Below are 18,544 nucleotides of genomic sequence, written 5' to 3'. Positions count from 1 at the left end.
TGTAGGATTTTATGCCTTCCATGAACCAGTTCTCTAGCCTTGCTTTATTCAAAATTAATTGATGTAGAGGTTTTATTAACAGAAGGCTATTTGGTTCCTACTTTGTGTGTTTGAAACTCTATCTTGAAAAACTGATCTGCCATGTTTTTTTTAGTCATAGTTAAAATGATTCACTTTTGCTTACTAAATCTTTGTAGTGTTTATTGAACATTTGTTTCAGTTTGGGTTGAGGCTTATCTGAAAGACTCTGAAATGAATCCAAGACATGTTTACTTCTATTTCACAGCTGTGTTTTATTTCCCCTAAGTAAAATGAACAAATAGGGTGAGTTGTTAGTTTGGTTTAATCTTTTCTAAAAAGTTGTTTAGCTTACCTGAAAAGTTCTCTTGATTTCATTATGGTTTAAACTTATTATCTTCTAATATGGTTGTTTCCACTGTTTTGGAATCTTGCAAGCATGTCCTTTTTTTTTCTTTGTTTCCTGAAGTCGTGTCGATAAGACTCCGGGGACCTTTGACAGAGCATAATTTTGTTGTTGGTTCAGAATTGAAGATTTTTTTTTTCTTTTCTTAACTTGTTTGTAGGATTTTTGTATGCTACTAGCATGTAAAAGTTACACTCTAAAGGTAATATGAATTGGGAATAAGCTCTTTTTCAGCAGGTTCATTGGAAGAGTGAGGCCATTTGCATTTAGAGATCATGTCTATAGGGACTACGTCTTCACCTAAATTAGTTTCATAAATATGCTACTAGTAAAGAGAAATGTTAGATTGTTCGGAAAAGCTATATGGTTTCGTCTTGTCTGGCATCTTAGATATATACTTAGGAGTTTAAACTTGTGAAACCATTCAATGTCTACATTCAAGAACTTGGTTGTTGTAAACTCTTCTTTGCATTTTAGTGGTTTAAGGTTCTCTTCTTTAGGTTCTGGAAAAAATGATCTTTAAGATATGATTATACTACCTTCTTTTGACATAATTGGTTCGGCTTTTAAAATTTAAGGGTGTTGAAAAACTGAATAAAGAACAGTGGGTTGTTTCATCGTTTTGAAGTCCGTTATGTGCTAAGTATGTTTTCTCTAGCTTGTGGTTATAATGACTGATTATTAAAAAATCTAGCTAGCAAATGAGTTTGCTATGAGAGTGTTTGCTTCTTTTTTTCATCCATTCACGAAGTCAAAACATGTATGAATCCAGTTTCTTGTTTCTCTTTTTTATCCCTAAAATATTGATAGCGTAAACTTGTAAAGCATGTGGAGTTTGTTAAGGTTTCAGGGCTGTTTTATCACTGTCTTGAAAATTCTTAAAAGTGTTCTGGTTAAGTTATCTTTGGATAAGGATTTAAGACCTGATTATTATTGGAAATCATATATTTAATTCCTCTTATTGTTGTAGCAATCTTTGTGGCATTCTAGCCATGCTTTGAGAAAGTAATTTGGTGTAAAAGGGGTACCTGTCCATGTAGTACTAGCTGTTGGGTTTAACAGGAGAATCCTTATGTTTTTTTTTTTTTACGGAATCCCTTTGAGAATTGGTCTGTGAAATAAGCCAACTATTGAAATTCATGATACTACAAGAGAGCATTTAACAATCTGTTTGTACTTCTGTGACCAATAATTGAACGGGTGTTTGGTTTGTTATTTTTCAGTTAGCTTAATATTTTCTGATAGTTGTGTTTTTGTTGAAAGTTCTATGTACTCTTTGAACCTTAAAACAAGATGTTGAATCTGTTTGAACATTGGAATGCCAACATCTGAAAGGTTCTTCATTTATAAAAGTAGTTTAGTCATAATATTTCCAGCTTGCGTATTCGTGTTTGAATCATGAAGTTAAGATATTTTATGGGTAATGGTAAAGATGTTTGAGATATATATATGAATTGTAATGAGCCCTTTCCAAAGCTAAATAAGATGTCTAGTGTAAATTCTGGAAACCAAGACACATGCTTCCTTTCAGATTGTGTAGTTATTTTCATTAACTGGTCTCTCTCTCTAAACTCTCTCTAAACTAACGGTCTTCTTCCTCTTCCCATCCCCAACTCCCTCACCTACCCCACCCCTACCCCCCAACTCCGGCCACCCCCAAACTACGGCCAGCAACCTCCCGATGGCCCCCCAGGTAAGTTTTCTCTTTCTCTCTCCTAGGGTTTGTGACAGCCCTATACTCACCCCCACTCCTATTCTTCTCCTATCTTCCTTTTCTTCTTTTCTCTCCTCTCCTTCTATCTGGTCCGACAGATTCAAGCTTTCCACCGTGAACAGTATTTCCGGCGTGAACAGTGTTTCCTGCGTGAACAGTGAACAATGATTCTGGCGTCGGCAGGTTCTGTCTAACTGGAGTTGGTACCTCCGGTTTTTAATTTTTTTTTTAATTCTCTGTATTTTATCCTTGCCGCTAATTTGCATTCTTACATTACTTGTTTCGTTCTTGTCGTAGTAGTTACACTTTCATCTAGATTAGTACTAACTTGTGTTTTAGTATTGATTACTGCCTGGTCGAGTAGTTTATATTTGCTTTACTGGCTTTGGTAGACGATGGTGGACTAGGGTCATGTTCTCGGATAGGGGTGAGGGTTAGAGGTGGTAGGTGGGTTAAGGGAGTCTCTAGTCTACGAATAGGGTCTTGGAATATTGGGACTCTAACGGGAAAGTCCATCGAACTAGTTAAGATTCTTAAGAAGAGGATTAATATAGCTTGTGTCCAGGAGACTAAATGGGTAGGATCCAGGGCTCAAGATGTGGATGAGTATAAGTTATGGTTCTCAGGTAGGTCGAGGGATAGGAATGGGATAGGTATTTTAGTAGATAATGACTTACGAGAATAGGTGGTAGGGGTTAAGAGAGTCAGCGATAGGTTGATGACGATTAAGCTGGTTGTTGGAGGGTTTATTTTGCACATTATTAGTGCTTACGCGCCGCAAGCGGGCTTGGGCGAGGAGGATAAAAGACGTTTTTGGGAGGATTCGGACGAGATGATGGAAAGTATACCGTCCACTGAGAAGCTATTCATCAGAGGAGATTTCAATGGGCACATTGGGTCAATTTCAGGGGGATATGACAATGTGCATGGAGGTTGTGGCTTCGGGGACAGGAACGGAGGAGGAGTTGCACTGTTGGATTTGGAAAAATCCTTTGGGCTGATGGTGGCCAATTCGAGTTTCCCGAAGAAGGAGGAGCACTTGGTAACCTTTCGTAGTTCGGTGGCTAAGACGCAGATAGACTTTTTACTCCTTAGGAAGGACGATAAAGGTCTTTGTAAAGACTGCAAGGTGATCCCAAGTGAGAATCTAACGACCCAGCATAAGCTCTTGGTGATGGATTTAGAAATCAAGATGAGGAAGAGAAAGAGGGTCGTGGACGACAGGCCTAGGATCAAATGGGGGAGTTTGACCATGACAGGTGACCTGGAGATGGGGGAGAAGCTGAGATCTATGGGAGCCTGGGAGAGTAGTGGGGAGGCGACCAATATGTGAGATAGGACGGCCAGTTGCATTAGGGAAGTAGCTAGAGAGGTGCTGGGGGTCTCGAAGGGTAGCCGTGGTCGGCACCGAGGGGACTGGTGGTGGAATGGAGGAGTTCAAGAGAAGGTGGAAGCAAAAAAGGTGGCGTATGCGAAGTTGGTAGACAGAAAGGATGACGAAGAGAGGCGAACGAATAGGGAATTGTACAAGATGGCGAGTAAGGAGGCAAAGCTAGCGGTTACGGTAGCAAAGACAGCAGCTTTTGAACGCCTGTATGCAGAACTAGAGGATAAAGGCGGGGATAAGAAGTTGTACAGACTAGCCAAGGTGAGGGAGAGGAAAGCGCGTGACTTGGATCTGGTGAAGTGCATCAAGGACGAGGATGGTAGGGTACTAGTGGAGGACGCTCTCATTAGACGAAGATGGTAGTCGTACTTCCACAAACTCTTGACCGATGGAGGGGACAGAGATATTGTGTTGGGAGATTTGGAGTACTCCGAGAGGTGTCGTAATTTTGGATATTGTAGGAATATAAAGGTTGAAGAAGTTAAGGGTGCTGTTCGTAAGATGAGTAGGGGAAGAGCGACCGGGCCCGATGAGATTCCGGGGGAATTTTGGAAGACTGCAGGCAGGGCAGGTTTAGAATGGTTGACTCTACTCTTTAATGTTATCTTTAAGACGACTAAGATGCCCGAAGAATGGCGATGCAGTACAATGATTCCATTGTACAAGAACAAGGGTGACATTCAAAGTTGCAACAACTACAGAGGGATCAAGCTGGTAAGCCACACTATGAATGTGTGGGAAAGGGTGGTGGAGATGAGGGTGAGGAGAGACGTGTCTATCTCAGAGAACTAGTTCGGATTCATGCCGGGGCGCTCAACTATAGAAGCTATTCATCTTGTACGGAGATTGGTGGAGCAATACAGGGAGAGGAAGAGACTTGCACATGGTATTCATCGACCTAGAAAAAGCATACGACAAAGTGCCAAGAGAGGTTCTATGGAGATGCTTGGAGGCTAGAGGTGTACCTGTGGCGTACATTAGGGTGATCAAGGACATATATGATGGGGCCAAGACCAGGGTAAGGACTTTGGGAGGAGACTCAGAGCACTTCCCAGTGGTGATGGGGCTGCATCAGGGATCAACTCTTAGCCCATTTTTATTCTCCTTGGTGATCGATGGATTGACGCGGCAAATTCAAGGTGAGGTGCCATGGTGTATGTTATTTGCAGATGACATAGTCCTGATTGACGAGTCTCGCAGCGGGGTTAACGCTAAGCTGGAGGTTTGGAGACAAACTCTGGAGTCTAAAGGGTTCAAGTTGAGTAGGACCAAGACAGAGTACTTGGAGTGCAAGTTCAGTGATATAGTACATGAGGCTGACGTGGAAGTGAAGCTTGGCACCCAGGTCATACAGAAGAAAGATAGTTTCAAGTATCTTGGGTCTATTATACAAGGAAATGGGGAGATTGATGATGACGTCACACATCGTATTGGTGCAGGATGGATGAAATGGAGGCTTGCCTCCAGAGTGTTGTGTGACAAGAAGGTGCCACCGAAACTTAAAGGCAAGTTCTACAAAGTGGTGGTTAGACCAGCTATGTTGTATGGGGCGGAGTACTGGCTAGTCAAGAAATCTCATGTTCAGAAGATGAAAGTTGCAGAAATGAGAATGTTGTGATGGATATGTGGGCACACTAGGAGTGATAGGATTAGGAATGAAGTCATCCGAGACAAGGTTGGAATAGCCTCAGTGGAAGACAAGATGCGGGAAGCGAGGCTGAGATGGTTTGGGCATGTGATGCGGAGAGATGAAAATGCCCCAGTGCGGAGGTGCGAGAGGTTGGCCAGTGATAGCTTCAGAAGAGGTAGAGGTAGGCCGAAGAAGTATTGGGGGGAAGTGATTAGACAGGACATGGCACATTTCCTGCTTACGGAGGACATGACCTTAGATAAGAGGGTATAGAGGACTCATATTAGGGTAGAAGGATAATAGGTAGTCGCGTTTATCCTCCCTTGAGAGTAGTTATGTTGTTGTATAGTTTCTTGTCTCTTGATTTCTGCGAGTTTCTGCGAGTAACTGTTGGATTATAATGGATTATTTACCTTTATTGTTTTCATTTTCATAGTTATTTATAGTAGTTAATTCTCCTTTTACCATGACTTTCTTGCTTTGTTATTCCTTGCTTTCATATTGTTTTCGATACGCTTGATCATATCTAACCTTTTGTCTTGTCTTGTCTTTCTTTCTCTCCTCTCTTGAGCCGAGGGTCTTTCGGAAACAGCCACCCTACCTTTCAAGGTGGGGGTTAGGTCTGTGTACACTCTACCCTCCCCAGACCCCACATAGTGGGATTATACTGGGATTGTTGTTGTTGTTGTTGTTGTTGTTGTTGTTGTGCTTTTGATTAAGATCGCTGCTAATCCTGTTCTTCTCTTTTGTTTTCTTTTTCATGCAACACTTGGGAGCGTTTGGAGTTATGGCAACTCCGGATTCTGCTCAGATCAGAGAAGAAACCAGTAGCAGCCTCCTTTGCTTGTGTCTAGCGTCCTTCGTTCGTGTCAAGAGTCTCCGACCTTCTTCTCTTTAAACTTTATGTCTCTGCGTGGATTTATATACATATGTTGTTCGTATCTTGGCTAACACTTTTATGGATTGATGTTTGTAGCGACATTAATTTATCTGTTTGTGCGCGGATTGGTAACATCAACTAAGCGTGAAAACATTTTTTTTTTCAGGTTTCAAATAAACTTCCACAAAGCAACTGTTTTTATTCTCATTTTTCTAAAGTCACATTTATTTTTATGAGGAGGCAACAAATGGATGACACCATTATTGCTGAAGATTCACGTTTTTCCAGATTGGTTTGGGCCCAAAATAAGTTCAAAAGTGCAGGATTTCAAAATGGGGTGGTAACGTTTTTAATTGATCTGAAAGACTAAATGGTTTCAAACATTTTTCAGACTTTGTTTTCTTTTAATATTAACATGAGCAGGCCAAACTATTTAGTTGAAAACAAGAGTAGCTTAGGGCTTAAGTATAGTGGCCCAAGCTATTTTACAAGAACTACAAGGTACATATTCAATTATATATATATATATATATATATATACACAACAACAACAACAACAACCCAGTGAAATCCCACATCGTGGGGTCTGGGGAGGGTAGAGTGTACGCAGACCTTACTCCTACCAAGGTAGGACGGCTGTTTCCGAAAGACCCTCGGCTCAATAAAAGCATAAAAACAAGTCAGATAAGGTTAGGAGATTCAAAACGATATGAAATGAAATAATGCAAGCGACACAGATAACACAAGATAATCAAAGCACAGTAAATAACAGATAATAGCAGAAATCTGAGCACAAGAAATTATATCGCGATAATGCGACTACTAATAACAATGGAAAACGAGACTATCTACTAGCCTTCTACCCTAATTTGGGTCCTCCAAACCCTTCTATCTAAGTTCATGTTCTCGGTAAGCTGTAATTGCGCCATGTTGTGTCTAATTACCTCTCCCCAATACTTCTTCGGCCTACCCCTATCTCGTCTGAAACCATCAATGGCCAACCTCTCACACCTCCGCACTGGGGCATCTGTGTCTCTCCTCTTCACATGCCCAAACCATCTCAATCTCGCTTCTCGCATCTTGTCTTCCATCGAGGCCACCCCCACCTTATCCTGAATATGCTCATTCCTAATCCTGTCACTCCTGGTGTGGCCACACATCCATCTCAACATTCTCATCTCAACTTTCATCTTTTGAACGTGAGAGATCTTAACTGGCCAACACTCCGCCCCATACAACATAGTCGGTCTAACTACCACTTTGTAGAACTTGTCCTTAAGTTTTGGTGGCACCTTCTTGTCACATAGCACTCCGGAAGCAAGCCTCCATTTCATCCACCCTGCCCCAATACGATGTGTGACATCATCGTCAATCTCCCCGCTGCCTTACACAATAGACCCAAGGTACTTGAAACTACTTTTCTTCTGGATGGCCTGGGTACCAAGCCTCACTTCCAAGCCAGCCTCCTGAGGTGCTTCACTGAACTTACACTCCAAGTACTTTGTCTTGGTCCTACTCAGCTTAAACCCTTTAGACTCCAGTGTATGTCTCCAAACCTCCAGCTTAGCGTTAACTCCGCTACGAGTCTAGTCGATCAGGACTATGTCGTCCGCGAAAAGCATACACCATGGCACCTCACCTTGAATTTGCCGTGTCAATCCATCCATCACCAAGGCAAATAAAAACGGACTAAGAGCCGATCCTTGATGCAACCCCATCACAACTGGAAAGTACTCTGAGTCTCCTCCTACTGTCCTTACCCTGGTTTTGGCCCCCTCATACATGTCCTTAATCACCCTAATGTATGCCACAGGTACACTTTTAGCCTCCAAGCATTTCCATAGGATCTGTCTTGGAACTTTGTCATAAGACTTTTCAAGGTCGATGAATACCATGTGTAAGTCCCTCTTCCTCTCCCTATACTGCTCCACCAACCTTCTCACAAGATGGATGGCTTTTGTAGTTGAGCGTCCCGGCATGAATCCGGCTCATGAGGTTTTCGCCCTGTAGGACCGCTTGTAACGAGGCAGTTGTGTCTACCGTTACCGGTTGGCATTAGAAATACGAGCGTCGCTTTTGAGTAGCCGTAATCAAGGCCGGGTCCAGCTTCTCCAGGTTCGGGTATCTAGACTCCGCCCCTGTCTATATTTTGCTGGTGTAGTAGACAGGAAGTTGATCTTCATCTTCTTCTCATACCAACGCGATATTGATCGAAACTTCTAAACCGTCAAGTAAGAGAACATATGCTCCTCTTTTTTGGGTTTCGCCATTATATAGGGTTTAGATAAGTATGCTTTGAGATCTTTCAGGATTTTATGGCATTCTTGTGTCCATCTGAATCCTTTTTCCTTTTTCTTTAAATTGAAAAATTCGTGACACCGGTCCGTAAATCGGGATAAGAATCTTCCCAAGACAACGACTCTACCCGTCAACCTTTGCATGGTTTTGACATCTTCCAATACGTCGGGCATTTCCTGGATGGCCCTGACCTTGTCTGGGATCATCTCGATGCCCCAGCTGGAAACCTGGGAACTTTCCCGATTTGACCCCGAAGGCACATTCTCCGGGTTCAGCTTTATACCGTGTTTGCGAAGGACGTCAAAGGTTTCTTGCAGGGAGGACAATTGAGTCTCCACCTCTCGGGACTTAACCAACATGTCCTCTATGTAGAGTTCCATAGATTTTTCAATCTATCCTTCAAACATGTTGTTCATTAATATTTGATATGTTGCCCCTACATTTTCTAGACCAAAAGGCATTACGTTATAACAAAAATTATCGTGATTGGTCATACGATGTATTCTCTTCGTCTTCCGGGTGCAAATTGATTTGGATATAGCTGGAATATGCATCCACAAAGCTAAGCAATTTGTGTCTCGTTGTGGTATCGATTGTTTGATCAATTTGAGGTAGATGGAAAGAGTCTTTCAGGCAGGGTTCATTCAGATCTTTGAAGTCTATACATACCCTGAATTTGTTGAGTTTTTTTGGGACCACCACTATGTTTGCTAACCAAATCGGGTTTTCTACTCTCCGGACAGACCCTATATTGAGCAAGTGTGTCACTTCTTCTTTGATGAATTAGTCCCGGATGGCTGAAATTGGTCGTCTTCTCTATTTTACTCGAGGGTGATTGGGATCGAAGCTCAGCCGATGCATAGCCACCTCTGGAAGAATCTCCGTTATATCCATGTGAGACTATGAAAAGCAATCAGAGTTAGTTTTTATAGAATTATAAAATCTATTCTTGATCTTGGGTGAAAGTTTCGAGCCCAGGTGTACCTTTTGTTCGGGATAATCTTCGAAAAGTTCCAAGCATTCTAGCTCTTCTACGCTTGAGTCTGCGGGGTCCTTGTCTACGAGACAACAAATCCTTATGAAAGGACTGATCCTAAGGTCTTGCCCTCGATATCGCCTTCCTTGTAAGTTTTTTTTATTGACTCGTTGCTCGAGTCCGGTATCTGTGATTGCTATTTGACCAACTTGCCCGTCCGAGTCGCTACTATGGTCAAGGCTTCCATTTCCCAGGTTGTGCCTTGGTTCCCCCTGATCTCTCCTACCCCCGGAATTTAATCCTCAGATGAAAGGTGGATGTGACTGCTCTTATCGAGTGTATCCACGACCTTTCTAGTATCACATTGTAAGATATGTCGCCGGATATGACTTTGAATGTTGTGCTTTGCTCCATGCGATCAACGTGAACAATTAGCTCGATCGCCCCTTGGGTTAACTCACTTGACATGTTGAACCCCGCCACTACCTTGGTCGCTGGGATAATCGATCCTCCTACCCCTAATTTTTCCAGGACCCGTAATCGAAAAATGTTTGTTGAACTCCCTAAATCAATCAGCAAGCGCCTAATGAAAGCATTACAATTGGAATTGCTATTACCAGGGCGTCATTATGGGAGGGAGGGAGTCACAGGCAATCTGTTACACCTCGAAAAATTTCGCGTCGTTTGTGTCGTAAGTAAACTAACGTAACCCAGGAGAGGTCATGGAACCCTTATAAGTTTAAGGAATATTTTTAACAAGTGCTAAGCAAGAGTCTAAAGTTTCTGGGATCAAGCGAATCGAAAAAATTAAGTTTGTTAATATTTTGGAAAAAACTTGGCAGAATTTTGGACAGGAAATTCTGATCCAACTTGAGGGGGGCATATCTCCTAGAATATGAGGAGTGATGGAATGCATAAACTATGTAAATTGAAGTTCAGGGAGTTTTCTTTCCAATGCAACTGACAAATCGCAAAATAGTATGATTCTTCTAATGCAATTCGATGTTGAAACTAGACGGTCGTCGAGCAACTCGACGGTTCATCGAAGTAAACCGTCGAATTGAGGCGGTGAAAATTATCTCTCTACTATAAATAGAAGGGGCCACGACTTGGGTTCATTTCACCAAAACCGAATCGTTATAGACCCTGTAATCTCTCTCAAACACTTCAAATCATTCCAAGCCATCACTAGAGAAGATCAAGCTTCAAATCCGCAACTAGTTTATAAAAGGCGATTGTTCTTGCTTATACTTGGAGTTGTGATGAACTTGGTCTTGAAGCAAATAGTGTGATTTGAAGTTCTTCAAGTATAAGGTATGTCCTTCATCTTGTTTCTTATGTTGAGTTGATTTGAAAGTTAAACAAATCTTATAAGTGAAAAGAGTTATGGAGAAAAAGTCATTAAATGTTGTATTGTAGTTGTTGGTTATACATTGAATTTGAAAGAAAGTTTTGGATGGATTTGAGTTCAGTTTAAATGTAATCTCTAGGCTATGTTATTGTTGACGTTGTTATTAATGTTTGGGTGATGTTTGGAGTATTGGTGGAAGTAAAAGTTATAAAGGAAATGTTGTCCGATTTTTGTTACCTCATTTATTAGTCTAGTTTGATCTTATGAGAGTTTTAATGGCTTGATCTAGGTATGAATTATCTTGAATGTAGATTTTCAAGTTCAGGAGGATAAGCATTAATTAGTTAAGGAGACGACAAGGTATGTTAAGGCTGTCCCCTTTCTTTCTTATGGCATGATCATATTGATACGAACATATACAAAATGTCCTCCAAATGACTCCATTCCTAGAAATATTGGAAGCTTATGTTCTTGATCTTCTTATGACGTTATTGATCTTATCTCATGGTTATTGATCTTGTCTCATGATTATTGATATTGTTTATGGTTGTTGATCTCATCTTATGATTATTGTTCCTTCAAGGTGAGATATGTTCATGATGATAGCTCCATAATGATAATTGGAGGTTTACCGACCTTACGTCACTCCGATAGAGTTCTAGATTTTATTTGGGCTCTTGTGCATGCTTTATATATATGTATGTATTTTCTCACACCGAGCCGCGCTATAGTCGGCGGGGTACGACACCTATTGTGCAACTACTGATCAGTTGGGTATTCACACCGAGTCCCATTATAGCCGGGTATGTTTCAAACTGAGCTTATAGGGCCGGGTACGGATAACACCGAGCCTTTATGGACGGGTACGGTATTATATATATATGTATGAAAAATGTTTTGTTTTTTGTTTTTTGAAAAAAAAAACCAAGCATGCATGACATCCGCCTTAAGGGGCATTCAAGGGTGTCGGCTGATCTCTCTTATCTTATGTTATGTTTTCTTCATATTCTCATTATGTTATTACTCATGTCTTACATACTCAGTACATTATTCATACTGAAGTCCTTTTGTTTGTGGATGTTGCGTTCATGCCCGCAGGTGGACAGGAAGACGGTTCAGACTCATAGGCTGCCTTCTCAGTGATTGTACAAGGGCACTCCACTTGTTCCGGAGTTGTAGTCCAGTTGGTATGGTTCTTTCGTGTATAGATGGGTATGGCAGGGTCCTATCCCATCCTTATTATGTAATGCACTCCAGTAGAGGCTCGTAGACAGATATTCATAGTCAGATGTACCATGACCATCTCGGTATATGTTTTGTTGTATCACCGCTTTGATAGCCTTGTCGGCTTGTATACTTGGGCTTATCTTGATGATGTATATGTATTTCTTTTGGGCTGGTGCCCCGTATAACTTATGGTATTTATGAGTTAGCATTATGGCCCACTTATATGTGATTATGAGATGCATGTATGTTTGTGGTGATCGGTAGGTTAGTTCTGGGCTTCCGTTATGGCCCTCCGATTGGGTCGTAACAAATATGGTATCAGAGCAGTTTTGTCCTAGAGTTGTCTACGAGCCGTGTCCAGTAGAGTCTTGTTTATGGATGTGATGTGCATCACACTTATAAACAGGAGGCTACAGGGAATTTAGGATGGTTACCCTTCTTTATATTCTAGATAGTGCCATAGAGCTGAGTTATAGGGTTTAAAATCTTCAACCCTAACTTTTGTTGTTTTACAATTTGACGGCGACTTCTTCAGAAAGGACTAAGGGTGATTCGAGGCTTGCAATGATAAGAGGGGAGGATTATGTTTCACTTTGGAGGAGGACCTAAGTGAGGATGTACCCTCCATTGAGACGGAAACATCTGAGATCATGTCTTCTATGGAAACAAACCCTTCGGAGGTTCAGGGTGAATCAGTGTTATAGATATCACTGACTTTGATAAGAGTAGAGGAGCCAGGAAATGCTCCGATGTTGCTAGTTTCACCTCTGACCAAAACTGGGCAAGGAAGGGAAAGGCTAATGCTGGGAGTTGAGCCTCAAGCTTCATATTGTGGTAGACCAGTGGAGGATGAAGAGCCTTCTGAGAAACTGAGGATTTTGCAGCCTAAGGACCCTATTAACCAAGACTTGACAGTATCTTCAGGGCAAGGCTAAAATGAAGGTAGTGGCCAGATCGGACAGGTTAGTATAGTTGGTATATTTGTAGAAGTTTCGAGTGGCGGTGAACGACCGATAGAGGTACAGCAGGAAGAAGAATTTTCCCAGCCCATGTTAGAGCAATTTGTGCCAGATCAAGGTTCTAGAGTAGGGCCATGGAGAGGCTCACGTCCGTCGGAATTCCAGGACCAGAGCAACCAATAATGGAAGGTATATTTGTGGCTTTGATAAAGTGTTAAAATTCAGCAAGTATGAATTGAAATATTTTATATTATGCAACAACGGTAAGTCATAATGCCCCAAGCGATTATATTAGGAAAGGGAAAGGAGTAATATTAAAGAGGAGCCTTAAGTGGAATCTTTAGTCAGACAATGGGTTAAAATGTTAAATATGCTGACAGAACGGTGGAAAAAGATATGTTGTGGTAATAAGGCAATGGTATAATAAAGCAGGAAAGGTATGTGCGGGAAAACATAGTTCGATGAAGAGATTATATTTACATGATTACGAATGATAGGTGTCGAAAGGAATCCGTAAGATATGAACGTCTTCCAAGTAAGGGGAGATAGTACAGTATGAGGGAATGATGACGCCAGGTATAATTAGTGTTGTATTAATGTTTATACATTCGTGAGGGTGGTATCCATATATTATATACAATTTTGTTAAGATAATCTTTGAAGTATTACTGGTGGGACTTAAAAAGAAGTGAAGTTGGGGGGATTTTCAGCCATACGATAGTAAAAGATTGTGTTATATTTTGAGTGGCAAGTAACCTTAGAAGTGTTTTATTAATGAGACATCGATATGATTAGATGAGAATTGTAACTTCCCTCAAGGTAAGATGTGGAAGGATACTTATGTGTTTAAATAGAACCCTTGAGTAGAAATATGCCAATGATTTATGAGTAGAAAAGGGTAAAGTAGGAATTACGGAAACAGAAAAGAGTATCAGTTATAAGGATGATGATGCCTAACATCTAAAAGGGGATAGGATACAGAATGCAAGATTCATGTTTTAAATTATCTGAGGGGTTGTATGTGAGACATACGGGAGTGTTGTAGAGTTAAGTAAGTCATTATATATGTTGGGGAAAAGAGAATAAGAGTTGGAAGTTACACGAATCAGAGAGAATATGTTTCTTCGGAAGGATCACATATGGGCTATTTGACGACTATCTTAACGAACCGTCCAGTGGATTAATAGTCCGTCATTATGCCACCGTAGAACCACCTTAGGGGCAATTCTGATGAGCACTTTGACGGAGCAACTCGACGGACCGTTGAATGAACCGTCGAAGTGAAGCGGTGCAACTTATGTCATTATATAATTTTGATCCATGGTTTATTTTCACTCATTCCTCACATCATCCAGAACTCAAACATTCTCTCCAAATGCTTTATTATCTCAGGATTAAAGTAAGTGATGTTTTTAAAAGGATTATATATGTAAGGGGCATTGGAAGAGTTTGAAGTCACAAATTGATATAAATGCACCCTTCATTAATGAGATGAACGTGTAGTCTAAAAGAGACCTGCCTAAACAATAAGTGTTTATGTAACGAGGGAAAGGAGAAGTAATAACAATCAAGGTAGATTTTTGGAAATGAAATACTATACTTGATACCATTGCAGTGATGAAATTGGGAAGCGAGTAATAGAAGAGAGGTGATTCCTGGAAGGGTTGTAAGGAGAATTATAAAGACCTATTTAATGAAAGATTAGGCCCATTCAAGTCCAGTATGTCTATGAGGATATGTGACCCTTTTCAGGTATGTGCGATTGACCAGATAGACTCGGACGATGCACAATTACAACTAAGATTAATCGTGGAAATTACTGGAAGTAAGTACTTGCAAGAGAAAGGAGAGCTAAATAGGATGTCAAATATAGAATAGTAGGTTAACAATTTAAGGGGGGAAGATGAGACGACAAGTATTAGATCAGGAGTAGGCTTTGTTAGAAGATGGAAAGATAATGACAAAGGAATTGGAAACTACCTCCAAGGGATATTACGTCAGTAGGCCGACGAAGTGTAAGGACGATTTGATGATAAACATAACCAGTCAGTCATATGCATGACTAGACAAAGATTGGGAGATAGTACTCTAAGGAAGGATGTCACAACCCAACCAGAGGGACATGATGGGCACCCGGAACTAACCTACCGAGCACCTCTGAACATGCATCTCATAATCATCTCTAGGTGGACCACAAAGATAGCTCATGGGTATAATGGTCTGTAAGGGCATATGCCACAAGATAACGACACATTTCTATATAATCCTTAACAATTATACTCATCATCACAAGCCGACAAGGCTGCCAAAATGTCATACAAAAATATGAACCGATAGGGTTATGAAACGTCTAACTGTACACATACGTCTACGAGCCTCTACATAGAATACAAGTGACCATAAAAACCAATACGAAATAGACTGCACCTCCGAAGTAAGTGGAGTGCTCCTGAGAATCCGCTGATAAAGCACCTACGGATCTGATCCGTCTCCCTGCCTACCTGCGGGCATAAGTGCAGTGTCCACAAGAAAGGACATTAGTACGAGTAATGTACTGAGTATGTAAGGCATGAATAGTAAAATGATAAAAGCAGGAAGAATAAAGTAAGATAAAATAACTGTTTATACCTCATGATATATTTTAAGACATTCGTCATGCTTACTTAACCTTTTTCTATAAGAAACGTTTCATATATCCACATACATACCTATACAATATCGGTACCCGGCCATAGTAAGGCTCAGTAATATTTGTACCCGGCCATAATAGGACTCGATAATATTGGTACCCGGCCATAATAGGACTCGATAATATCAGTATCAGGCAATAATAGGACTCGGTAATATCGGTACCCGGCAATAATAGAACTCGATAATATCGGTACCCGGCCATAATAGGACTCGTACCCGGAAATAATAGGACTCGGTAATATCGGTACCCGGCCATAATAGGACTCGGTAATATCGGTACCCGACCATAGTAAGGCTCGGTATCATAAAATAGCTATATACATAGATAATATAAATAGCATGTATGAGAGCCTAAATAAGAGCTACTACTTTATCGGAGTGGGTCGGTAACCTCCGATGTGTCATTATGGAATCATCTTCATCGCTATATCTCACCTCGAAGGAACAAGTAACATAAGGTGAGATCAACAACAATGAATAAAATCAAGAAAATCATAAAATAAGCTCAAAAATCTCATAATAACACCAAACCATATGCTTTGGAATTTCTAGAATGGGATCATCATCCTCATCATTATCATCATAGAACACATCTATCTTTGGTCTCCTTAACTACCTAACGCTTTTTCTCCCAAGCTCATATATCTATAAAACAACAACAACAACCCAGTGAAATCCCACATCGTAGGGTCTGGGGAGGGTAGAGTGTACGCAGACCTGACTCCTACCAAGGTAGGACGGCTGTTTCCGAAAGACCCCCGGCTCAATAAAAGCATAAAAAGAAGTCAGATAAGGTTAGATAAAGTTAAGAGATTCGGATAAGAGATTTAAAGCGATATGGAAATGAAATAATGCAAGCGACACAGATAATACAGGATAATCATAGCACAGAAAATAACCGATAATAGCAGAAATCGGAACAGATGACATAGGATAACCAAAGCACAGGAAAAAAGCTCATATATCTATATTCAAGAAAATTCATACTATTGTTAGGCTTGTTGTCGTATGCTTATCTTAAGCCTTCAAATTAAACCCCTTTAGAATTTGCCGAAATTCGGGCAGCATCTCCACTATATCTTCTACTTCCTCCAATCTTCAAAACAACTCCCAAAGCACAATAAAACATCAACAATTCCATAATCAAAAGATTACATTCAAACTATACTCAATTCAATCCCAAAACTTCTTTGCATAATCAATCCATAACAATAACTTCATACAACCCCTTATACACTCGTATACGATAATTCCTTAGCATCATTATTATCCCTCATAACAAGATTATGCTCAAAACATACTAATAATTATAACTCAAGTTAATTCACAACTCAAAATATCATCAAATGCATATTTAAACTTTTCCTCTAATTTTCTTCTCCTCACATCTTCACATAATTACCAAACAAACACATAAACATGAAACTAAGATGAAATATTACCTCAAAATTCAAGAACACTTCAATTCCATGGTTACTCCACCTTAAAAATACTCACCCAAACATCTTCAAGAAGAGGAGACAAGTGTAGACCTCACTTGGAACCCTTAACCACTTTAATCTTCACTTTTATCCTTGGTTTAGGCTTGGAAATATGTTGGAATATGTTTGGAGAGGTTTCTAGGGCTTTCTAGGACTTGGAGTTATGTTAAAAATGAAATAAAAATGACCAAAATTGTCATATAGACTTGTAGGAATATATGTGCATGTTGTGGAAGTTGGGGGAATGTTCTAGAGGATTTGGGTTATGTTTAGGGGGGTTTGGATGAAGAAATAGGGGGTAAACCCCCTTTTATAGGTCTCTAGGGTCGGTTGGCACCAAACTTGAACTTTTCGCGCACTGTAGCTGGGCGTGTCGCTCACTGTAGTTGCGCGTTTCTGCTCTGCCAGCCTGGCTTGTAACGTCCATACTTCTTTACTCCGACATCGTATCGACGACCGGTTTGTTGAGTTGGAAACTAGACTTCATGAACTTCAATTTAGGCTTTTGCTTTACTTCAAAACTCCTCATATACTAAAAGATATTCTTTCCCCATGTTAGCTCATACTTTGTTATTCAAAATAACACTCATCTTTTTCCAAAGTCATACTAACTCAACTCCTTTCACTCAATTCCTTATGGGACCTTCCGGAATTCCTCATATGCATCGTATAATCATATACTACAGAGATGATATAAGTATATGAGAGGCTTTCTAAGATCACTATAGAGCTTCAACTAGTGAAGCATAGCGTAGCCGAGGATAGCAATAGCAAGATATGGTATATGTATGGAAACCTGAGTAAAGACATAGTATTCTAAAAATGGTATATCTCTTAAACCAAAGCTCAAAAGAGGATTCTGGAAAGAGTATCTCAGCAAGATGGATTCTTAAGATATCTAACCGACTTTATGTTAAATATAGCAAGGGTAGATGGCCTATTCAGAGGCAACAAAGATATATCATAACCTTGGTGGATCGATAAAATGAAAATATTACTGAGTTCGTGGTCCATTAATGAATAAACAAAAGTCTCAGAGACTGAAGTATCATATGGATATGTCGTTAAGGAATGAGGGAATGATCAGTATAGATTTTGCAATTGTAAGGAATTAGGTAAGCTATATATGGAATTATTCAGTTATCTAGTAACTTTGGTTACCCGGTTTAGTTGTCCAATTCTCTACTAGCGCCTGAGGATCAGTACATTTAAAGAAACCTAAAGAATGTAGATTACCCAGTATTGCTTTCCACCTGGAGATAATAGGTGGGTAGAGCACACTTTTCTGACGTCCAAGGTTATGTCATGAGCATATATATTAGAACTTTAAAGAAAATTGGGACAATCAGTTAGTGTGGATTGTATTTGCATATGGTATTAGTCCTCATTTCAATGTCTAGACGGCCCGTATGAAGCTTTATAAGAATGTCAGATTGTTTGAAATTTGGAATCTCATCCTGAAGATATTTATGAGAGGTAATAAGGAGGATAAGTTGACCCTTGGATACCTTAGACTTTACAAGATG

At 40.3% G+C, this 18,544-nt stretch overlaps 1 protein-coding gene across 1 annotated transcript; it reads left to right on the top strand.

Moving 5' to 3' along the window:
- The first annotated feature begins 2,856 nt into the window (after positions 1-2,856).
- On the top strand, positions 2,857-12,822 carry LOC132637812 (uncharacterized). The gene is made up of 2 exons (XM_060354844.1): positions 2,857-3,154; positions 12,617-12,822. The coding sequence occupies exons 1-2, from the start codon at positions 2,857-2,859 to the stop codon at positions 12,820-12,822; spliced, it is 504 nt and encodes a 167-aa protein (XP_060210827.1).
- The last annotated feature ends 5,722 nt before the right edge of the window (positions 12,823-18,544 follow it).

The sequence above is a fragment of the Lycium barbarum genome, chromosome 4 (genome assembly GCF_019175385.1).
Source record: "Lycium barbarum isolate Lr01 chromosome 4, ASM1917538v2, whole genome shotgun sequence".
NCBI lineage: Eukaryota > Viridiplantae > Streptophyta > Magnoliopsida > Solanales > Solanaceae > Lycium > Lycium barbarum.
Note: the sequence above shows the minus strand (reverse complement) of the source record. Positions and strands in the feature narration are given on the sequence as shown.

Coding starts and splice junctions, on each gene's coding strand:
- LOC132637812 (XM_060354844.1), top strand. CDS start 2,857: ATGACGATTAAGCTGGTTGTTGGAGGGTTTATTTTGCACATTATTAGT. Junction 3,155..12,616: donor GCTGATGGTGGCCAATTCGA/GTTTCCCGAAGA, acceptor TGATAAGAGTAG/AGGAGCCAGGAAATGCTCCG.